This window comes from Hermetia illucens, chromosome 5 (assembly GCF_905115235.1).
Source record: "Hermetia illucens chromosome 5, iHerIll2.2.curated.20191125, whole genome shotgun sequence".
In the NCBI taxonomy this organism is placed as follows: domain Eukaryota; kingdom Metazoa; phylum Arthropoda; class Insecta; order Diptera; family Stratiomyidae; genus Hermetia; species Hermetia illucens.
This window is the reverse complement of record NC_051853.1, coordinates 37589382-37614279: the sequence shown is the minus strand read 5'-3', so window position 1 is coordinate 37614279 and position 24898 is coordinate 37589382. Positions and strand designations below refer to the sequence as shown.

General features: G+C 42.1%; 4 protein-coding genes across 4 annotated transcripts; 2 read left to right on the top strand and 2 right to left on the bottom strand.

The window, feature by feature from the left end:
- Nucleotides 1-301: 301 nt before the first annotated feature.
- Nucleotides 302-845, top strand: LOC119658358 (glycine-rich cell wall structural protein-like). Its single transcript, XM_038065718.1, has one exon. The coding sequence runs from the start codon at nt 337-339 to the stop codon at nt 733-735; it is 399 nt and encodes a 132-aa protein (XP_037921646.1). The 5' UTR covers nt 302-336; the 3' UTR covers nt 736-845.
- Nucleotides 846-5988: 5143 nt separating this feature from the next.
- LOC119658357 (acanthoscurrin-2-like) lies at nt 5989-6574 on the top strand. Its single transcript, XM_038065716.1, has one exon. The coding sequence runs from the start codon at nt 6046-6048 to the stop codon at nt 6460-6462; it is 417 nt and encodes a 138-aa protein (XP_037921644.1). The 5' UTR covers nt 5989-6045; the 3' UTR covers nt 6463-6574.
- Nucleotides 6575-13085: 6511 nt separating this feature from the next.
- LOC119658076 (glycine-rich cell wall structural protein-like) lies at nt 13086-13963 on the bottom strand. Its single transcript, XM_038065337.1, has one exon. The coding sequence runs from the start codon at nt 13942-13944 to the stop codon at nt 13201-13203; it is 744 nt and encodes a 247-aa protein (XP_037921265.1). The 5' UTR covers nt 13945-13963; the 3' UTR covers nt 13086-13200.
- Nucleotides 13964-21513: 7550 nt separating this feature from the next.
- Nucleotides 21514-22348, bottom strand: LOC119658077 (glycine-rich cell wall structural protein-like). Its single transcript, XM_038065338.1, has one exon. The coding sequence runs from the start codon at nt 22294-22296 to the stop codon at nt 21697-21699; it is 600 nt and encodes a 199-aa protein (XP_037921266.1). The 5' UTR covers nt 22297-22348; the 3' UTR covers nt 21514-21696.
- Between the last annotated feature and the right edge of the window lie 2550 nt (nt 22349-24898).

The following is a 24898-nucleotide window of genomic DNA, read 5'->3' as shown; positions in this document are numbered from 1 at the left end:
TGTGTCTATTCAATGCACATAACAGCATTTAAGATAGGTTTTCAATTCAAGTTTAAATCACCGACATCTGCAAGTAAAGTAGATCTACTACACAAAAGTTACTGTTCCGTGGATGCTATTGCTGAAACCTTTCGGAAAATTTTACAGCTTTTTGATGCTTAATACTTTTGCATTGTTTTAAACCAGAAATTTGCACATGTTGATTCTCATACAATGTTAATTAACCGCAGATTGACAAATTTATTTTGAGAGTAGAAATTAGGCAGGGTATAAATACCAAATGCATGGGGTGAGACTGCATCATTTGCTTGCTCCTAGTCCACAAGTGAAAACAACATGAAAATCTTCATCTGCTTATTGGCTTTCGTAGCTGTCGCTTCGGCAGGATACTTGGGTGGTGGCGGTGGTTACGGAGGATTCGGAGGCGGTAGTATCGGTGGCGGTCATGGAGGATACGGAGGTGGAAGCATCGGTGGCGGTTATGGAGGAATCGGAGGTGGACATGGAGGCTATGGAGGCGGTGGATACGGTGGTGGTCTCGGAGGATACGGAGGTGGACTCGGAGGCGGAATCGGTGGTGGATCCGTGAAAATCATCAAAGTCATCTCATCAGGCGGAAGCGGACTTGGAGGGGGATATGGTGGATACGGTGGTGGAATCGGAGGAGGATACGGTGGTGGACTCGGAGGCGGATATGGCGGCGGTCTCGGAGGAGGCTATGGCAAAAAATGGTAAAAAGAAACGATGAAGTTTTGAATGTACCTGAAGTCTGATGCTTTCGACTTTCGATATTGCTTTGTTATGACTTTTACTTCGAAATTTTTTGTAATAAAATAGAAAAATAATTTGGCTTTTTTTATTTCTACTGCAAAATTGTGCATCAATAATGCTTCTATATCACTCTTTAGACGACGGCAGTTTTGAGTCCCATTTATATTAGACTCAATTTATAAGTGATTTGGATACAACAATCATTGTCATCGGGCGGAAATAACCTTTGTAGCAGCTTGACCATTGGCAGACTGTAATGACAATAAGGATTGGTGGTGTTCTATCATCATCAACGGCGCAATAACCGGTATCCCGCCCAGGCCTGCCTTAATAAGGAACTGCAGACATCCTGGTTTTGCAATATCCCTAAAAGCTGTTTGGCATCCTGACCTACGCCATCGCTCCATCTTAGGCAGGGTCTGCTTCGTCTTCTTTTCTAGACTTTCCGGGCTGGATCATCCTCATCCATACGGATTAAGTGACCCGCCCACCGTAACCTATTGAGCCGGATTTTATCCATAAACTTACGGTCATGGCATTGCCCATAGATTTCGTCGTTATGTAGGCTACGGAATCGTCCATCCTCATGTAGGGGGTCAAAAATTCTTCGGAAGATTCTTCTCTCGAACGCGGCCAAGAGTTCGCAATTCTTCTTGCTAAGAACCCAAGTCTCCGAGGAATACATGAGGACTGGCAAGATCATTGTCTTGTACAGAGAGCTTTGATAGGGTGAGACGTTTCGAGCGGAACAGTTTTTGAAATGAGTGGCAATGCTCTTGGGAAAACGCTGCGCAGCTCATCGGCAACTCAGATTCGTGATTGAACCGGAAAAATGGTGAGATTAATTATTTGCTTACCTAGCTTCTGTGCGGCTATATGAGTTTCCAGTTTTACCCGCATAAGATCGGTAACGAATAATCCCCGTAAGGTAATGGTAGAAGAGGCCAGCTACTTTTTTTTTGTGTGAAAGTAGGATGGGATTCGTCAACTTAATACGGATACAGAGAAGCTCTCTCCAGAAAACAGAGGTGCTGAGGAGCGGTAATACATGGAGTCGTGTTGCACATAAGATTAGATTTCTTTCTCATATGAAGAAGACTGAGTTCGACCGGTGGAGGACTTGGATAGCCAAGTGTTCTGTGAACTAACCTTCCTCTTTTTTCCTTCCTTTGGTGAAAGGAATTGCCCTACGTAAAGACTCCCTAAGATGAGAGAGTAGAAGGGGTAGCCGAACGTAGTATGCCAAATGGTTCCGAGGTAGTTCTCTGAAGACCGAGAGGTATATTATTTAGTTGGTAGTATGACAGCTTATCATTACAGCAGTTTCAAACTCAGTGTGTAAGCACATCCGCCAATCTTGCCAGAAAAAAAAAGCTGGCCCAAAGCGTCATGGAGCAGTTGTCAACCATCTCATATTAGAATGCTAGTGTTCTTCATAAACTAGAGGCGTCTCTGGATAAAAATAAGTTGCTAGAAGATTGGGGATGGACCAGCGACTACAGGAAACGAATGCTTCTTTGGAAACAGGGGGAATTGAGCCTAAAATCAACCATCGGTTCACGGACAGCCTTATTAGCAGTCACAATAACACTAGTAGCTACAAATCCATCAGGCACCACAGCCGCGCCTTAAGGCTTAAAACATTTCTAGTATGCTGTCCAAAAGGATCACAGTATGAGCCTATGGCTTATTATATTCCTAGTGCAATGTCGCGTTAGGTAATCACGACAATTTATGATGATATTCAAAACGATGATCAGTCTTGTAGCATCCAGACATGAATGTTATCATCATTGAATTGAACAAATACGTGTACGTGTTGTCCTTTCATGAACAGAACCCCTAAATAGTACGGTGGTGTGAAACCAAGCTGTAATACCTTCATAGGCCATTATTTTGCCAACTTTCATCTATTACGAACGGATAGACATTATCTAAACAAAATGTGCTAATCCCATTGACAAATTTCTCGCTTCAAAACTCTCCCGAACCGTGGTCACTCCACGGAGCCCATCAACGTTTTAATGCCACAAGTGCCTAAGACCGTGACTGCTATTATGAGAGCAAGGAGGCAAAGTCCATCCGGCTCGCATCTTCATTGCAACCCGTAGAATTCACGAAGGAAAGCAGATTTCCCACCCTGGAGCTAGAAATCTCGCTGAAATGCCGAAATAATGATTTACCCAGTACCCGACGCCTGACTCTAGTTAGTGAAGTGCCCTGTTTTCTGCAGCTTCCGCAATGCGAATTGTAGTGTATGCCGAGCCTAGCGGCATGGTACCCTATGGGCCAGTCCCATGTGCAGACCACTGTTATCTTGTATGCATTTTCACGAGTCTGGCACAGGAGCTCTCGTGGTCGGGTTTGGTATAAGCGAACCAAATTCTCCTTGATTTGGCATAGGTGGTGAACTTTCGCCATCTGGAGTCCGCAGCTGCTTTGTAGTGCGAGTAGATACCGCCCTTGACAGTCGCCAGTGGGACACCAACTGTCCCTGTCCCTGTAGTACCAAGACCAGACCCCTTCCTGGCCAATCCGTCAGCCCGCTCATGCTATTATGATCGGGAACTCAGAGGAGGGTGCCACTGAGCGTGCCGCGCAGACGGTTGAGTGAATTCCTGCACTGCTCCATCAGCCAGGATGAGTATGACGTCGATGAGTATAATGCTTTAATGTCCGCTCGGCTGTCGGTCAGAATGGCTATGTTAGGCTTGGGGCTCGGGTCGTGCTTCAGCTATCCACAGGTCTCTAGTATCGCCTGGGAGACAATACGACTTGGATACACTGAGTATATTCGAGAAAAGGCTAGGGAGATCTTCATTTCACCACGTTGGCAGTGTCTTTTTGCTGTATTTAGTACGGCACAAGATTTCAAAGGCTGTATCGAATGCTTCTTCCAGAGCCCCGACCTGTGCCGATTTTGCCAATTTGCCCACCAGAGGGTTGGTTCTTGATTACTCGACGAAAGTTCCTCTACTTGATGCTCCTGGATCCCTGAAGGGATTGGAGACCTCTGCGGGCAGATCTAGACTAAAAAGTATTCAACTATGATTTGAGATCTCTGGTCAGAAACTCTCCGGTTCTCCACCCTGATAATTCTATTGTCGGTTAGTAGGATGATATCAAGGACCTCCTCCCAACCGTTACAATTCTCCGAGCTGGGAAAATGGAAGGTTGGTATACTGTTCCTGTTGCACACCATTAGATGTGTACTAATAATAAAATCAAAGAATGACTCATCTCTCTCATTAATTTCCGAAGTGCCCTAATGCGTACGTCGCATTACCATCGCCGCCTATTAATAGGTTGGCCTCCTTTCTTGCTATGGTGCCCGTCAAATTTTGTAGTTCTTCAGGCGGAACTAGTCGATCGTGAGTCATGTAAACCGGGGAGATATACACGTTCTCTGCCCCCTCCAGTTTGATCAGAACTAGGTTTCTGGAGTTCAAGTCAAGTAAAGTAAAGCGTGTAGACTCGTCCTCACGAGGATTGATGCTCTAGCCCTGTCCTGATCAGCGTCTTCTGCGATATGGAGTTATAATATTTGCTTTGCAGCCCCTTGATTGTTCGGTAACCTCCGACCGAAGGCTTCTATATTAATATTTCTCTGGGAGGAGGACAAACAGATTAATCGAGGTGTCCTCTACGGACTATCGATCCTCCTCTCCTGTCCCGTCTTCCATGTGAATCTTTGGCAACCAGTTGCGAGCTTTACGTCTTCTAGAACCGAGAAAGTCGCTGAAGAATTGTTCCTCGCAAGCTATAATCTCAAACCCACTGACCACCTGAGAGAAATCAAAGCAGGGGTTGGATCCCGTGTGTTCGCCTTTAGGGTCCAGGAGATGCTCAATTACCATCTCCGAAAGCCTGGCCTCACTGATCCCCACCTCCAAACTTATCCACACCTAGTTTGCCTCTAGCGCCACACATAAGTGGCTCCTGGCCACGTCGCTGCAGGTTCTCGCAGTTCGTGGCTCGTCGGCTGGTTGTTGCTGCTTACTTTTCCCCAGAGGTTGCTTACCGTTCGAGCTCTTGCCTACTCTGCTCTGTTTATGCTTTTGTTCGACTTCGTTTTGAGATCAATTGCGCTTGAGAGCAATGGGCTCCGCCTTTTGCTCGTCTGCCTGGCATTTGCTGTTATATTCCTCAACAATCGCTTGGTATTTAGCGACGTCCTTTTCATCCCGCGTGTCCTCGTCAGTAGAATGAGCCTACTCTCAGCCCGACACTACACACTCTTAGCCTGTCCAAGGACGGTTTCCAACGGTCACCGCGTGTGAGGACTCGCGGAATTATGCAACTTTAACCCGAAGCATCATCGAAATCATTAATTTCCACCGCATCTCTGTAAGCTAATCCTTAGCTTCCTGAAGGGCAGCAATCTCAGTTGTCTCCATCAAATATTAATTCTGCTGGGATCCCGTAAGGTTCAGTCGTTTCCGTAATTCTCTTCCCGCTATGTACAGTGGATATACCAAAACTCGCTGTTAACTAGGACCCCATCACTTAGTATCCTAACTTGCCTCAGTTCCCAGTGACTCCGAAAATGTCCAATAATGGCGCAGAAAAAAAATTGTTGGTATCCAACGAATCTTCCATTTGTTTTCAAACGTGAAAACCTATAAATATACCACTTTCGTAATAATTTACAATAACTTCATCAAACTAATTGATTGTTCTCACAAAGAGTTCCGAATGGATCGCTACTAGCCAAGGCCTAATGACAGCTCGTTATTATAATCTGTAATTAAGTGCATTATCGGGCGCTGGTTATAGATAAAAATAAACTGCAGATACGTGTGTTATACTCCACGTAGAAAAAGGAATCTGAAGCTTGGTAGACTTTTTAGAAGTAGATACGATCTACGGTGTGGATAAGATACTGCTGGTAAAGCAGCAAGTATGGGGTTTGAAACCAGAGTCCAAACCTTGTGCTACCATTCAATGTTAAAGCATTTGAGATAGTTTTCAATTTGAAATTAAACCACAAACGTCTGAAAGTGTATCTGGTTCATAAAAAGTTACTGTTCCGTGGATGGCATTGCCAAAGCTTTTCGCAAAAGTTGAGTGTTTTTTTTTAATGTTTAATGCTTTCATTTTGCTTTTAATCAGAAATTTGCACATTTAGATTCTCATTGTTAAGGTAATACAATGTTAATTAATCGGAGATTGACAAACTTATGATAATGGTAACAACTCGGAGGTGTATAAATATCAAGTGCATGGGGTGAGACTGCATCATTTGCTTGCTTCTAGTCCACAAGTGAAAACAACATGAAAACCTTCGTTTGCTTAATGGCTATCGTAGCTGTCGCTTCGGCAGGATACTTGGGAGGCGGCGGTGGTTACGGAGGATTCGGAGGCGGTAGTATCGGTGGTGGTCATGGAGGATTCGGTGGCGGAAGCATCGGTGGTGGCCATGGAGGATTGGGACTTGGTGGACTCGGAGGTGGACATGGAGGTTATGGAGGCGGTGGATTCGGTGGTGGTCACGGAGGATATGGCGGTGGCGGTTTCGGAGGCGGAATCGGTGGTGGATCCGTGAAGGTCATCAAAGTCATCTCATCAGGCGGAAGCGGATTCGGAGGTGGACATGGAGGATACGGTGGTGGAATCGGAGGAGGATATGGTGGTGGATTCGGAGGCGGATATGGTGGTGGACTTGGAGGAGGCTACGGCAAAAAATGGTGAAACAAAATTGCAGAATTATACCCATAACTAAAGTCTGATACTTGTCAACTTTGGATATTGTTTTGTTATTTTTATAACGCTAAAACTTTTGTAATAAAATTGAAAACGAAAATTTTCTTGAGTTCTAATTTGAAAGATATATAGATTACTTTGTGGCTTTGGAAATATCGTGCTTAAATTTTTTCGGGAAGTTTTCAATCTCGTAATTTTTGTTGCTCAGGAATAACATACTGAAAAGGGACTTGGTTCCATACTGATAGATAAATTGTGCGCCGATGATAATGTGTGATAACCATACTCAACGCCTTCATAAGTGACAACAATCTGCCTGTACTACACTTTTTCCACAATTGACAGTGACTTCATTAAAGAACATTAACAAAAAATTGATAAGCATTTCAGATGTTAATGACACGTTCATGAAGTCTTGTAGTTTTCAATCTTTAAATCTAATCCAAATAAAAACCATAAAAATCATTTTTGATAAAGACAAACAATAGAATGAATAACTCTAATCGGATGCTCTAAAGGAGTAGTCAGTAGGTGAAAAGTGTCGCTGACCGTTTGTGCGAATGTGATCTGCCGTGAAGAAGGATCGGCTCTTTTCTGTTCACCAACGCCCGCTGTCATTGCCGAAATGTCTGGTGCATTTCTTTGATTTGCTCTTAGAACTTCTTTACCGTATGTCCGAATTGCTCCGTCCAACGCAAGTCGCATTGAGGGAGTAGGGATGGTGATCGGAAGTCGGAGAACAGAGTCACACAAGGGACATAATCACGGGCGAACGCAGTGCTGACCGTGTAACCATGAATCGTTTTTCTATAGATTAACATTTCAACATCATCAACGGCGCAACAACCCTTATCCGGTCTAGGCCTGTCTTAATAAGGAACTCAAGACATCCTGGTTTTGCGCCGAAGTCCACCAATTCGATATCCCTAAAAGCTGTCTGGCGTCCTGACTTACGCCATCGCTCCATCTTAGGCAGGGTCTGCCTAGTCTTCTTTTCCTACCATAGATATTGCCCTTGTAGACTTTCCGCGCTAGATCATTCTCATCCACACGGATTAAGTGACGCGCCCATCGTAACCTATTGAGCCGGATTTTATCCAGAACCTGACGGTCATGGTATTGCTCATAGATTCCGCCGTTATGGAGGCTGCAGAATAGATAAACCTTTATAAAATCTTAATTTCGAAAAGAGTGGGGTGTAAACCGTTCTAGACTGTTATTCTTCTAAACAGCTGTACATCGACTATGATATTCTTTAACATCTTTAACATCTTCTTCGAATTATCGCCACTATTCGTCAGGTATTTGGACCTATAGAAAGAGACTTACTCGGCTTAAATATTCAGTTTCTACCACTAGAACTCTAGCGGCGTAAAGGTTTGATGTGATGGTGGTCTATTTGGCTGATTAGACAGTTTCTCTAGACAGAAATGAACGACTTGCGGTTTCGTCCAGGGCAGAGGCAACTCATCAGAAACTGCCTCACCACTGGCCGGGGAGCAACGTGATCGAAGTAGTTAGTAAAAATTCTATTCATACCAAAAACCACCTAGTATATTTAGACCTAAGCTGGCCGAGGTAAACCTGTATTTTGCTTAAGGATTTGAGGGATTCTGCCTACTTCATGGTGGACGGGGCCAATTTTAAAGAAACTTTCGTCCTCTCAAAAAATGTTTGTGGCGGTTTCGATCGTGCGGCAGAGGTGATCTCATCAGATGCTTCCGGCTACAGGTGGCATTTTGCCCCCTTTTTGTTTAATTCAAAATACTACAAGGGCAAGAACTGCATCTCTTCGAAACCGCCAGATTTACTCCTAGACTAGAAGGTTAGTATCGTCTTCTATTTGTAGTTATGTAAGTCTAAAATTGATAGACTAGTAGCTTACTCCAAACTACAATTTTATTTTTTAGTGTATATATAGTATATATTTCGGGAGTAACTTACCCCCTTCATCAGTACAAAGTTAAACTAAGTAGCTAAGTGAAGGGCAACCTACTCATGGGTTGGATACGTTTTGATTTGCTAAGAATTATATACGGAAATTGGATTGGAGCTGCACTGATTAGATTTATAATTGTGCTTTTACTACACAACAACAATTTCAAAGAACTTCAATTTCAGTAGGAATAGTGATACCTTTCGTAAAGTCTTACCGCAACATCCAATTTTGAGAGATGCTAATTTCCGTTCCAGATTACTACGCGTTTCCACAAAATCTGATCGCGGATAGATGCTAGGTGTCCGATGGCCGATTCCCTTCTTTAGGATAATGTGACTAGATCTATGTTAAATGATTTTTGTGAACGCTTCTCCACATGTTCAAGAGTTCTATCTTTCCTTTGAAAATTGTGAATTTTTTGTTGAGGATGCTGGCTTTTTTTGGAAACCGTCAGTCAACTTTTTTGAAAAACTTGAGTGTTTAACCCAAAAAGGAGAAGTCCGTGGACCACAACAGAGGAAGTAAGTCGCTTCCCAAGTGGTTTGGTCCGTCATCAAGTGGGTGCGGACTCAAGACTGCCAGCATCGTCAACAAAAAATTAATTTCGGCCTAGTTTAGATGTGAACTTACAACGGATTTCACTTCAATATAATTCGCACTCATGCCGTGTCGCTACTTTTGTCACGTTGTCCCAGGGCTGAAGTGAGGCAGCGTCTGGTGAGCTGCCTCTGTCCTGGACGAAGCCGTAAGTCAACTTTTGTGAATTTTCTTCATCTTACATTCGTCTGGATATGTGCTACATTACATTAGTGAAACCAGAATATAACAAAAAGTACTAAAAGCAAGGACGGGTCTACTGAATATGTAAAAGCTACATATAATTTTCAAAAGGATTTATGTTGACAAGCAATTCGCAGAGAAGGTTTCATAGGTTATATATCATATCTCGCTTTTATAGTTACCTCCCCGTACGTTCAATGGCATTCGAACACATTTGCCTGGAAAGACAGTATAGAAACTAAAGTTGGAGCTGAAAAGATCCACTAATAGCACTTATTTCGTAAAATATTTACTTATAAAAATGGTGAGGTGCGTATTCAAAATGTGGACATCTCTATTCCCTCGAGAGACTTAGACCATGCCATCTTCATTAATCAGGGAGATTTACACCATGTTCTGGACTTGGAGCTTTAACCTTACGCTATAGGAGAATTACCCACCGGGGTCCTTCCCCACGAAAATGAGTTCTGAGAAGCAGGTGTACCCTGTTCTCCTCATTCTCGGTAAATGCCCCATCTTCCTTTTTCAAACAGACAGAGGATATTGCCATGTCTTTGGCTACAACCTTGTAAACCTTGTAAATTCCCTGAAAACTGTTCCGTTTTGCTTCTCTGATCGCGTTGCTATACGCAGTCAGTGCATTTTTGTACCTCGGCCAGTCCCCGGTTTGCTATGCCCGGTTGAAGAGTTTTCGTGCCTCTGTTCTCACTTTGACCAGGTTGCTGTTCCACCATGGTACATCCCTTGACGACTTGACTGCCTTAGCCGGACAGCTAGCCAGGTAATCGTCAATGCCGACTGTGCTGAGGTTTTCCACCACTGTTTCTAGTTCCAGTTCGCTCCTAATGTAACCGCCCCCTTGAATGTTGTTGCTCAAGTGCGTTAAATAGGATTCCGAATCCATTCTCCTGGGATTCCTTATTATTTTATTTAATTTGGAGTTATGCTCAATGTCGAATGTGATTATCTTGTGATCAGACATAGAGAGTTCATCCAACACCCTCCAATTCCTGACCATTCCGTCCATTAGAATATTTCCTAGAGTTATGCCTTGTACCTCCTGTCCAGTGCTGGTCACAAATGTTGGAGTGTCCCCTAAGTTATATATTTCTAACTAAATGCTAAGAATAAATTCAAGGTACTCACCTCTTTGATTGGTGTCGCTGCTTTGCCAGACTTCGTGCTGGGCGTTGGCATCGTAGCCGAAGTAGTGACGCCCTCTTCTAACAATACTAGTTTTGCGAGTTGACCCGGTGGAGCCCGGATTTCGTCTCCTGGGAAGTATCCCGATGCGACGACTGCCTCTCGAGTGCTCCTCCCGGCTTTCAATGAGACTTAGATAGTCACAAGGTCCCCGATTAAGAACTCTCAAAGACATATGTATTTTAAATTGCGCTTAAGAATTATGCAAACTCTTGGTTTTTCACAAGAGGAGTCCAAAATGCTGCTTACTTCTTGCAGACCGCGAATCCGCCTCCGGTACACCCAGGGATGTTGAGCCAGCACTATTCCAATGTTCTCCTTCGAACTTGCCCTTGCAATTACCGCAGATGCAGCTTTCGGATGGTGGTTTTCTGGGCTATTTTAGTGCAGGCCATTGACTCCGTTATTATTTGGAGCTCTTCTCCACTGTCGGAGTATCGCCCTCCTCCTTCCACATGGCGCTTTCCTGCACGTCGCTATCCACCCTGAGCTCTAGGAGTCCTATGTCTAGGTCGTCCAGCTTCTGCTCTTCCTCCCTGCCTTTATGGCTTTCGAGACTTCTTCGGGGACGTCGGTATGCTTTTCACCCAGTGTCTCCTCCGAGGTGTCTTTCCTCGTCTTTTCCCTGTGCACATGCACGAATGTGTTGCCAAATCGGAGTTGATATGGCAACTCCCTGATCGTGAGGAGTTTATCCTTTCCCCTCCACCTTGCTTTTGAAGATTGTCTATAGTCGCGTATGGAGATCCTCATTCTGTGCGATTAGGAGGCGCATAAGATCTTCCGTTTCTATTGTCACGGCTTTTGGGAGAAAAACGCTCCTGGTATGTCATCCCCAGCACATGTTGGCAATTTAGGAACTGCGGTTCTAATCCACTCTGCATGGGTAGCAAGCAATCAAGTTTTTTTTTAAAGTGTTAAAAATGAGTTGATCAATAAGTCTTAGAACTAATGATAGCTGTAGGAAAGACTCCAGTCTCTGGGTGAGAGCTGAATTAATAGAGTGATTAATATCAGTACAAAGTAAAATTTAGATACTAAATACTGAACAAGTCGGGAAACCGGAAGCTAGACGCTTCAGGTATGAAAGGTTTTGTGTATTACTTTTATAAAGAAATTTGAGTGTGCATTTGTCCGATTAGTATGTAGCACGCAATATAAGCATATATTATATGAGAAGTGATGTTGAGTCTGTTAAGTGATATTCAGATTCAAAGTCTTGAATTTGCACAGAAGTGACAGCTTTGAACTATTATAACTTTGTTAATAATAGTGCGATTTGCAACAAATTTGGTAGGATCATGCCTGTAGTCTACATTGCTGCATTTCGTGATTCTAGGAGGAACTTAAAGGAAGTTTTCCTGCCAATTACTAAAAATTATAGTAATGTACTATTATTGACTTTATTTGAACAGGTATCCATATGGAGGGTATTTCGAAGCCTAGACACCATACAGTGGCAGGCTCTTGACTTTTTTCAGATTTTTCTGATAATAGGTCCGTTGAAGAAATGATCATTTTCAACCCCCCGCAGTCCCCACCTTTCCAACAAATGACATAACTATTATAGTACCGAAAAGTACTAACCGAGACCTTTAATTTGATACCCCACATGACTATATTTGATAAAAAAAAATTTAGACGCCCCTTTTGCATGTATGGGGCCCCCCTTTAAATTCAAACGTAAAAGAATGTAACTTACTATATGCGTGAGCGTTCACAGTTTCCATCTTTCTACCAAATTTGGTGTCAATCGAAACAACAGTTTCACAGAGACTCTCACTCAACAGAGAAAAATGCGTGTAACGGACAGACAGACAGACAGTAAACCGATTTTAATAAGGTTTTGTGTAAATTGGAAAATAAAATAAAAAAGTAGTTAGCGTTTGACGTCAATTGTATTGCGGCCCATACTATGCCTTCAGATAACAAAGTTCCCTTTTTTCACACTTTCCTATCAAAAATGGACATTGATCTGCACCTCCAGGATTTGATGGTCTTATCTCCATAATAAAATAAGAAGAAGTATCCACACTATTCGCGGTTTGAAACTAGCGGCTTTCTGATGATTTATTTCGCTTCTAAATTTTCCTTTCATGTACCTATAGAAGTAGTCCATGCTATTAATTCCATAAATATTTTAAAGTATTCAACCAACAGTACTAAAAGTACATTTAATTTTTAACGATTTTTTTTCAGCTGCTAGACTGATTTTTTACATTAGAAAAAGACCCCTAAGAATACTTTTAGCACCAGCTTGACTCCCATTATCACTACTTTACGTGTCTCGCGTCTACTCAAAAGTCCACAAAGTGGCAAGCCATCGTCTGTTTATGTAATTAATACTTTACATTATTGCATTTAGTATCTCTTCATGGTTTGAATCTCTTCAATGTCGTGTCACTACATAACTGCTTGAAAGTAAATTAAAAGTTACTCAATTCAAACAGTTGCTTACGAGGTTTGTCTTTGATATGAAGCAAAGATTTTATCAAACAGACACGTACTATAATTTTGGTGTTATTTAATAACACCTTTGGATTTAGATGTTAGATCTGATTAATGCATAAAAAATTATGAAACCAGTTTATCAGATAGGATACTTTGTAGACCTTGCAATTTGCGTGGCAAACATACCATTAATTCTTCCTTTGAATCTTGTGTGCTATAGTTTACGAAAAGGCGGGAATATTTTGTAACAGTTTTTTTATTATAAAAACAGAATGTTACTAGACGTAACAAAAGTTTGCTCAAAATTTCAACATTTAAGCTTCGATCACAGCCTTTGTAATACTTTCCACTATTTACCACCATCCTTTGGAAGAACCACCACCGTAGCCACCACCGTAGCCACCTCCGAAACCGCCACCGTAGCCACCTCCGAAACCTCCACTGATTGATCCTCCATGGCCACCACCATATCCTCCACCGATTGATCCTCCATGGCCACCACCATAACCGCCACCGAGTGATCCTCCAAGGCCACCGCTGTATCCTCCACCGAGGGATCCTCCATGACCGCCGCCATATCCTCCACCGTAGCCGCCTCCGTATCCTCCACCGTAACCACCACCATATCCGTCTCCTAATCCACTTCCGCTTCCAGAGCTGATGATCTTGATAACTTTTACAGATCCACCTCCGAGTCCACTGCCACCATATCCTCCACCCAATCCGCCACCATATCCTCCAAGACCACCTCCGCTGTACCCTCCATGTCCACCACCAAGACCACCACCGAATCCACCACCACTGTATCCTCCGTGGCCTCCACCATATCCGCCGCTTAGTCCACCACTGAATCCGCCACTGCTGTATCCTCCGTGGCCTCCACCAAGTCCACCAATGGATCCTCCGCTTAATCCTCCATGGCCGCCACCCAATCCTCCGCCAAAACCGCCACCGTATCCACCGCCGTATCCACCTCCATATCCACCACCAAATCCTCCACCGTATCCTCCACCGCCTCCAATGGCACCACCGCCTCCACCCAAATGTCCTGCCGAAGCGGCAGCCATAACGGCCATTAAGCAAACGAAGACTTTCATATTGTGGTCACCTGTGGACTTGAAGCAAACAACTGATACCTTGTGACCCGGCACGCTTGATATTTATACCACTAACCGGCATGGACCGCAAAAACTGTATCTCATCTATGCTCTATTGTCATTCGATTGTGCCTCCCCATATCATCAAAATTAACAACGTTTATTCCTTCCTTTTCTCCAAAAAAATAATATAAAATTGTCTTAAATGTTTAGAGGGACAAAAACTAAATATAAATCAACTTTATTTGCCAATAGTGGATTTGCGGAGCTTGACCAAAAATGAATTATACGCACTCAAGTTGCACCACGATCACAAGTGAGTGGATGAATCAGTCAAATAATTCATTTTTATGCAGATCTGCTGACACGGGGATTTTGGAACAGGTTTGCACAATTAGATGAGAATAGCTTTTTCCCATGGAGGCACCGTGTGTTGTTATGGACTATTTAGAAGAGGAAGCGGAGGTATATTCGATGCATATATAAATCTTGCGAAAAGAATATTAAGCATCCAATCTATGGTTGAATAATCTATGATTTCCAGTTCATTATTGGATGCTATGTAGTTCGTCGATCTAATCAATTTACACCAATCTATATTAATATCTAATTATAAGAGAGGTTTTCATATCAAATGACTGAAAATTTGCATTTTTATATGCTTGTTAATAAAAAAAGATCGCATGTTATGAAAAAGACAACGGTTTTTTTTTAATATGTGTATTTCAATTTCCGATAATATTGACCTTTTTCATATCTAATATACCATTTGATATGCAATCCAATTTCATCCGATGTTATTAATCAACTGGTAATTTTAACGTAATATTTTTTACCGCCTTGTCCTTTCCGACTATAATTCCACTGAATGGTTGCTTTTAAAAATTTGCCACTATTCGAAACTTCAGCTGTTAAGGGTCAGGTCGGGGGGCGAAACTTCAGATTAGTGCCTGCGGTGGGACATACAAATTGGACAACCAAAGTTGAACCAACTCCTACACCTTTGCTACCACATCTATTTCGATCTCGATGTAGTAATGGATTTTCTTTTAACGGAAAGCTTTAGAAAAAGATGTATAAATGGGAATCTGCAATTGAAAAATTATATCAACTGGTCCTTATGATTGAGGGTCCTGTCCCTACCTGGCGAAACAGTTTATCAAGGAAAACAGCAGAAGAAGCTTCGGGAACGCAGCTACAAACCTAGTAAAAAATAGGTCAAATAATTTGCGCATTTTCTTAACGAACCTGTGCTTCCTGTACAGCAAAATTTTTACTCAGTAGCTGGCGGGCATTGCCCCAACATAAGGCTAATAATATGTCATAGCTACCTTCCAATGAGAAAAAATATGCTCAAAATAAGCTTACTAGGCAGCCAAAACCTCTAATTCACTTTACCGGCGCCGGACTATGCGCGCAAAGCTAATTATAAAATATCAGTCTCGTAAACGAACTATACCGTTTTACTTACATACCATGCCCATATCCTTCGCCCAGATAATGGAGGAAGGTTTCGGAAATGTACTCTGTTCTATCCTCAGTAAAACAAATTTAAAATACTGGAATCAGGGAAAAGGATAAATAAAGGACAGCTAGAGCTATTCCATTATACTAAATCATACTTGATCTCTCTTATTGACAGGTCCACCATAGGTCGACCAAGAAAATACAACCAAAGTCATTAAACACAAAATCATCGTGTTGATGCTAGGGTGTTCACCTCAGTCGACATCTCACGACGGGCCCCGCTCTTGTCAAAAAAAAAGACAAGGGCTCTTGACGCATGGAAGGCGTCAGGATATAAATAAATTAGTCCGAGTAAAGCAAGTACGTGTCTGCACGCTAAATGTTGGTACCCTCACTGGAAAGGCCGAGGAGCTCGCAAGAACCCTTCCAAAAGGCGCATTGATATCTGCGCTCTGCAAGAAACCCGATGATCTGGTGCCAAAAGCTGCGACATAAAACTCGAACGCAATAAAGATGGTTATAAACTTTTCTACTTTGGTAATCCACACACTAAATACGGTATTGGCATTGTCATCTCAGAGGGTTCCGTGATACCATCAAAGAAGTCGGGCGATTTAATGACCGGCTGATCGAACTAATCACTTTTTCACAGCATACGCACCACCGACAGGTCGACCTGTCTCAGAAAGGATGCCTTCAATAACTTGTCGATACAATGGCTTGTAGCGTGGCTGATGATGGTTATATTGTCATTGCGGGCGACCTTACTGGACATGTGGGTAAAAAAGCAGTGTGAAAAATTAAACATAAATTGACTATTTTTCTCATAAAACGCCACCATTTTACCACCGTCATTGATTGATGATACTATCCCATATCAACAACGACCGTTAACAGCCGACCTGCGAATCAAGGGACCGATAAGCTAGCCTGAGGAGCGCACTGGCTCGCCGCGCATTAAATGGGAGCAATTCCGTGAGAAGAAAGAAGAAATAATCTTACTTAGGCGGTTACCATTCATTATGAATGTGAAAGAATCGTGGAACCAAGCTAAAGGCACGATTCACAAAGCGGCCTATGCAACCCGCAGGATCACAACGCCAGGTAAGTAGTTCATCAACCGTGATACTTGACTTTAGAATGACGATGTTGAAATAAAGGTTGGTAGAAAGAAACGCCTCTACCACAAGTTCTCAACACTAAAACGCTGGCCAATTGTTCATTCTCGGGGTTTTTTACGATAAACTGGGCACTCGGGATATCAAAAGCCGACACGATCGCACATAGGATATCGAACACTTCTGTTGCGTTAATGACAAGATCAATACTTTGCTCATTGCAATTTCAATTGAAGAATCCACTCCCGCAAGCACAGCCGTTTGGAGTAATCGCACCTCTCAGCGCTCCTAAACTCAAGGAAACAATAAAACTAATAAAATGGGAGAAATCAACAGGACAGATTTAAGCTCTTGAAAGCGAAGATTTGGTATCCAATACACCCACAGATACAAAACTATCTAACTGGCAAGGAAACACCTCAGTTCCAATATGGAAGGTGATCCAGTCAGTTTCAAATTACCGTCCGATCCTGCTTTTGAACGTATTCTTCACAACCGTATTAAGGACATCGTGAATCAAGGTGCGCGGTGGCTCATGGAGAAACACCGTTAGAAGCTTCGTCCTCCTTACATTGCATTTCGGAATCCAAGGAAAGCATATGACCGTGTGCTATGCTCTACGGCAACCCCTAGTATCAGAAAAACCGATGCGTTGGTTTAATTTACTCTGTCATGGTCCGCAACTGAGCGATTTAAATAACTCGGGTCAATGCTATCAGCCAATGGAGAACTGCGTTATGAAATTCCTTCACGTATTAGCACAACGTGATGAAGTGGTGTTCCACAACTGATGATATTTTTACTCAACGTATCAACTAACGTCTCAAATTTAAAATTAATCGCAATGTCATCCGTCCGGTCGCCATCTATGATTCTGAGTGTTGACCGACTATAAAAGATAATAAACGACGTCTTGCGGTAATAGAGGCGAAGATGGTACGTTGATTGATCACATTTGAAATGAGATGGGATTAGACTGATCGTGGAACAATTATGGGAGAGGCATCTTCTTTTGCCAAAATTGGCCTAAACATCGAAGTCAACAGCAAGTTACCAAAAGACTGAAACAAAAGTGGCTTGGTACGCTGGATGGTGATTTAAAAGCCTCGTGACTGCATCCAGGCCAGCAAGTGAACGAAACAAAGGCTATAGAAAATGAAAATTTGCTCTGACTGCAAGGTGAGAGGAAAAATTAAATCGATCCAGAACGAAGTCCTTTATAGTGGCTATAAGGGAAAACGAAAACCGTTATGTAGCTATCAGATGACCTGGAGATGACGCGTCAACACTTGACTTAGATAACCTTCTGATGAATATTTGTGGCGTCTCCACCATCGCTTCCAATTTTATTCCATAAATAGAGCTTCGATCTAGGATCGATTTTTGCCAGCGGCAGTCCGCTTTTTAATGCACCTATATCCTACGTCGTGCTGTCTTCTAGGCAGTCTCAATCTTCGTCTAGCCAAAGTCCGGACGCTTCCTCCAATGTTCTGAGTTATTATTTTGCGATTTAGCAAAGAACTGACACACCAAAATTTAGTTTTTACATTCTGGTAGGCGATCATTTTCCTTCCCTGTACTGGTAACTTTGACGCCTTTCGTGACGTAGCCGAGAACCTGCGTAATATCCGAGCAGAGAGAAATTATGGTGGCTGACCAATGTTCATCGATATTCTTCGCTGGTTACTCAATATATTTCGTCCGATCAGTAAGATAACACTTGACAGCTGGATCATACAGGCGATCATTGTTAAACTTTGGAGGTCGCACCACTCCAACCCTGTGAGAAGGGGTGGACGTAAGCCACTTGCAAGCGTAAGCGACCAGCGAATGCTGATTCCGTTTAAGGCCGATGTCAGTACGTCTCTTGTGATGCACGTCCAAGAGACAACTCCTTAATCTATTATGTGAAGTGATTAATCTGGTTGCTCATACAATGTCGGTCAGTTGAAACCCAACTGACTTTATGGCAGACTCGGTACAATATGTCAGCAGCGACAAATGAGGTGGTTGAAACTGCAGAAATCTACAAACCTCCCACTATTTTCGTTACGGTCGTCAAGACCGTTGTTCCTCACCATATGTCCGAGAAAGGTATTGTCAGAGCCCACTTTGGCATTCAGATTACTCATAACGATCATAATGTCACCTTTTGGAAACCTGCATTGAACAACGCGCCATTGCTCATAGAAAATATCCTTCTCCTCCTATCGGAAATCTCTGTTGGCTCATAGCACCGTACAATTGTGATGGTCTAAGGACCATGTTAAGACATGGACTGGAATTTTCCAGTCAGAATTCTATCGGAAAGCCCTAACCTCTATGGCTCCTATTTTCAGCCGACTATAAATTACAATAAATTGCGTCTCGCGGAATAGAAATGAAACTGTTGCTTTGGGCCAGCACCATAGCACGTTATGATTACATCCGCTATGAGGAATTCGCAATTGATATAAAGTTGCACCATTCGTGAAAAAATTGCCAGAAAGACGTCTTCGGTGGTATTGTCATGTAATTCGCGTTAACGAGAATTTAGTTGCCAAGATCGGTCTGAACATTGAACCGACCGAAACAACGATCGCTTGATACGTTGGATGGTAATTTGAAAGCCTCGATTGGTGCGGCCGATCAGGACGAGCCAACCTCGCTACCGAACAGATCAAAGGCTAAAGAAGAAGAAGAAAGGATAATAAACAGTGGACAATAAACCTTACAATCACTAAAGACCTATCTATTGTATTGAACGCGATATTTGTGAACGCTCAAAATGAACATCCATGTTGAGTATTTTGAGTCAATACTAGAAAATGATGAAATTTGTCCATTCAGGTCCTCTAATACTTCAATACGGCTCCTTCGAAATACACAGTGATGCGTCCTTAAAGATAGGTGCTTAGAGATAAAGGATAAAAAGAAAGAAAATCACCATAATATAAAAGAGTATATATAACTGTAGGCACCACAAAAAGGACAGAAAACTTTAACGACTCTGCAGATTGTCTTAATAAAATAGGGTAAATTCAGGATCGTTCTCAGTAATTCTTATTGTCTTAATTCGCACTCTTCGGTCACTTAGCTTATTGGAAAAAGCTTCCCAATGAACATTCCGGATATGAAAATTGCCCCTGTTTGCACCTTCCTTAAGAAAAATTATCTCAAATTAGCAAATGCATTAAATTGCACGCGCTTTATCTATTGAAGCTATTTCACATAAAACCCAGGTCTCCACAAACCATCTCGATATTCCGAAGAGCCGCAATTGACACTTCTGATGGACTCAATTTTCCTCCCAAATAATGACGCAGATGATAAAATATCCAATCTCCCACCAGATTTCTTTCATCAGGAAAATGAGATAAAATAAGATCTTGTTGCAGACAATAAAATCTCAAAACTTTCTTTGTTTTCTTTTCTAAAAGTGCAAATTGGCGTCAACGTCTTCATCGCAACTGTCTACCCGCCGTTTCATTGTCAGCGCCGACTTAGACACACAAAGCACTTTTTAGGATCTTTCGCAATCATCTAATTCCAGACCATCATCCTCCACAGCTACCTTATGTCGAAACTGTACATTCAGTTGACCATAAATTCAACAATAGCAGATCAACATTAACAAAGAAATACAATATAGGTTTAGGAAGATAGTTAATCTTCGTTCCGGTTAGTGGCGGGGTCGACTCGAATGTAGGTAGTAAGTGAGGTTAAGTTTTAAAATATATATAATAAAAATTTCAGGAACTATGAATTCAGGCAGAAAATTAAAAAGTTGGGAAGAAAATGGGAACGAATGGGATCAGACAAAAATGCAGTAGATGCACGTTTTAGGAATCATTGTAGATTATAATGTATGATAGCTTTAGTCAAATTCCCTGTGGAATGTACCTACCATATTATGCCTTTTGAGGGTAAAGCCCAGTTCTTTTTTGCCTAATCGAGAAATTATTAACTTCTGATAAATTAGTCCCTACAATAAACCAGCTTCTAAATCCTAATGGAACTTAGCAGTCGGTCAGAAATTTACCTGCATTTTCCCCTTATATGGAATGGGATTCTTATTATTATTAATTTTTAGCAAAATGCTACCCACACTAGTCATGGAGGAAGCCATGTCGGTGTTTGTTTTCTTCCACCATTTCCACTATAAATAGTAGTATATAAGTGATAAGTTCGTATTAGCAAAACTAATGTTAAAACAAACTGAAACCCGCATAACCAAAGCAGAATTTGATACCGGAACAAAAGATTAAGAGACTGAGCGCCGGCCAAATTCTGGTGGTTTGTAAAAACCTAGAACCAATTCCCTTAAACAATCCCCTTTAATTTACAAAATTTCCCAGACTTTTACCAACAAATTCAATTTTGAGTTCTAAATCACGTACCAATTATTCTTTTGATGATAGCTCAGTTGAAAACTTTATATGCTCAATTACATTAATGGAAAAAAATAACTTATTGTGTCACAATTTAGTTTCGTAACTCAATTCGTCATAAATCGATTCTACTGAAAACAAAGTCCAAATCTTAACTCCGGGACGAAAAACCACATTACTGAGGGTAGAGAACATCGTCAGTTTATCATAACTTTAATGAAATCTCTTCGAGGGATTTATATTTCAAATTTTATAGCTAAAGTGAATATACAGCTGTTTTTTTTCTATAGCGAACAGAAAAGTCCATGCTTTTTTCAATTTGACGCATCATCAAAAACAATTAAGGTATCGTTTCCGTTTACAAGTCCGCATAGCGTTTACGTCACGTGAATATGAAGTGAACATCACTCTCTGAGTAATTGGAAGAATACAAACGAGTAGTCAATCCACGAAACCCAAAAAACTTCTAATAACCTTAAGAAAAACCCAAAAACCCAAGAGCTTCACTTACGAAATCACAGTAAGGAGCGTTAACTTATACACTTTCAATCGTGACCTCTTTGCGCTGAATCATTGCCGGCCAGAATCAGTGTAATAGAGAAAATAATAAAAAGTTAATGGATTGATCTTTCATTCATTGGATATGGTGCAAAAAAAGGGTTTTTTTCTCTAAATTTTAACATTTTTTATTATAAAATATTATTGTACAAGACATTTGGATTATATAACAGAACATCACTGGAGATTGTAAAAACTCTAGCCTCAATCACAGTGCAGGTGAGTGGTATTTACGTAGTTTACCACCATCCCTTAGCGTAGCCACCGCCGTAGCTACCGCCGCCGATGGAGCCACCATGGCCACCTCCGAAGCCACCACCGAAACCACCGCCGATGGATCCACCATGTCCACCTCCGAATCCACCACCGCCGTAGCCTCCATGGCCACCGCCGAATCCGCCACCTAATCCACCACCGAATCCGCCACCATGTCCACCTCCGAATCCGCTACCGCCGCTTGGGACAATAATCTTGATGATTTTGACGGATCCGCCGCCAGCACCACCTCCGAATCCACCACCACCGTATCCTCCGTGGCCACCACCGAATCCTCCACTAAGTCCTCCACCGAGTCCTCCACCATGACCGCCGCCGAGTCCTCCTCCGAATCCGCCTCCACCGTATCCTCCGTGACCGCCACCAAGTCCGCCACCGAATCCACCGCCACCATATCCTCCGTGGCCACCACCGAATCCACCAGATCCGCCGCCGAATCCTCCGTGACCACCGCCATATCCGCCGCCGCCGAATCCTCCAATGGCGCCGCCACCGCCGCCGCCACCCAAATGTCCTGCCGAAGCAGCAGCCATAACGGCCATCAAACAAACGAAGACTTTCATGTTGTGGTCACTTGTGGACTGGAAGCAAGTAACTGATACCTTTTGCTTCGGTGCACTTTGTATTTATACTATTAAACTCTATGCATTGCAATAATTAGTTTGTCCATACGAGATAGATTATCACTGCATTAGACTCCCCATAACAATGGGAAGCAGCCACTCCAATCTTTCCACGCAAAACGACAAACAAAAAATTATTCCACTAAAAGTTTCTGAAATGTCTTCTACGGAACAATAACTTCTTACATATCAAATTGGTTTGCCAATAGCGAACCATGCGACTTCACGAAAAAACAGGCAAATCGGTATTCCAGCATTGCATCACAACGCAATGGTTGGAATGGTACGTTTACGTGTTAATCTACTGACCGTCTCTCAATTTTACACACAATCTAATCTAAGTGGAAAGGTGAAATCACTCAACTTGCCGCTCAGTCTCCAGATGCAATGTTAATCCAGTCGGCGCTAAGTAGGGAAAACATAGATTCATATCATCGTATAAGGTTTCATTGTTTCTTAAAAATTAATTACTGCTCTTCGGTGGCCCCTCCAATATGAGCCCCTTAAGTCATCAAGACCAAATGGGCGGCTTTTCCAGTCATCTCATGTAGCTCGCGACCTGACCCCGGGCCGGCTGCAACTGTTCAGATACAAAAAAGTGGTCAGAGATTATACAAACTCATGATCAATCAAAACAACCATCGTTGGCCTTTAGGACGTATTGGAAGGTTTGATTGACTGAATGAGAAAAGTACAACTGATTCGCATTGATCATGAGACAATGTGTACAAAAGTAGGACGAAATTAGGTTTCTGGGAATGGAAATGCTTTTCATGGTTATATTATCACCTCCAGTATATTGGATTTGAAAACGTCCTAGCAACTTCTTGAAAGTTAAAAAAATATTGAGTGATTCTTGTTCCAAAGAAGTCACACTAGCTAATAGCTGAATATTATCATGTATTAGTAAATACTACTTTCCCACTGTAGGTAGGCAACCGAAACAGCGCAACAGGTAGAACAGTTCAAACAAAACGTTAACCAAAGCGGGTGATTATTAGTATCAAGCGCAACCTGCCGAAATTTGTCAATCAACTTTAACTTTTTGACAGACCCTCATGCAAGAAACCTTTGCAATACATTTTCATTCAATAACATCCATTTTCCACCCAATCAAAATCAATCAATGCAAGGAGTCCTCCATTTGCTTTCATTCTTACAGTTCAGCAGTGTTGTACTCGAGTAATAACATTTCCATACAAAATTTGCAACCACTTTCAAATTCAACCGAACTTCGTTTAAACAATGTTATGCCTCTTTTTCTCAGATAGTTTTTTCGTGCACTTTCATCTTCATCATAACAGAGTCAGTGTGAATCACCACGAGCCAATGATTTACCGAATCATCTGAATGAATTCACATCATGGTATGGAAGAACCTTGAACCTTGCCCTGGAAAAAAACGAAAGACTTAAGCCAGAAGCCTTTCATATCGATGAAATGGGAAAATTCATATTAAAATCTCACAAGTGCTTTCATGGACTATTGACAAACCACTTATTGACCTGAGTTTTTGTTTCTAGGCGCCTTAGTCTTGACAACTGAGGTAGCGCTAAAGTAACACAAGTAATTTATCGTACAGTGAAAAAAAGTATGACTGTCGAACTTTTAGCAACAGTAACTGAAAATCAAAAAGGACTGTGATGATGTTCAAACCCTCTGAGTGCTGAAATTCACCTAAATATCACTGAATTAATTACATTCGTAAATAGAAAGGGTTGAACAAATTTGTCGCGTTTCTTATTGTACTGGTCAACCCAAAGAGACAAATCCGTGACAATTATGCAGATAGTTGAGGAAGCGCGCAATAATGGATAACAGGAGATATTGCTAATTTGAGGTATCCTAGAAGGTAATTGGCATGACTGGGGAACTCTATCGGGATGTCTAGATAAGTGATTATAGCTCGTCAAGAAAGAAGTAGAAGCTGGTGATCTAGGACTCCTCTAAAAAACTTGCGTAAAACGATCGAAGAAGTTAAAAATGGAAATTTCAAGACAGCTGGAGAAAAGGCGGCAGAAAATCCTATGAACCTTGACTCAAATGCAAAAGAAATGAAACATTTTGAATTTTTGTACTCACCAGGGCTCATCGATGGAGAACCTAAGTCTAGACTCAAATTCTCTGCCTATTCAAGTGGGAACCAATCCAGTTGGTCCCCTTCAGTATAACCCCCGACCCAAGGTTCCAATGGGTTCCGTCTTTTGAGACTAAAGTCTTGCCCACGACTAAGCATCATAAGCAAAAAGCCTCCGGGCAAATCATCTTTGACTAAATAGTGCCTGCGGGCAAGACGCCTTCGGGTGAACCGCCTCCGGGCAAACTTATTTCAAGCAAACCGCCCCCGGGCAAAATACAACTCCCGAGTTGTGCCAGTGTTTAGGGGAAAATATCGTCCGGAGCATCTGCGGCTAAGGGCAAATAAAAGCGACAGCGGTTCTCGAACAGTTCCAACTGTTTGGCTCAAATGGCAGGAAAGAGGTTTCGGCCAAGTTTTCATTTGCAATGAAGGCTATCAAAGAGGATGGATGGGTCTTCTATGA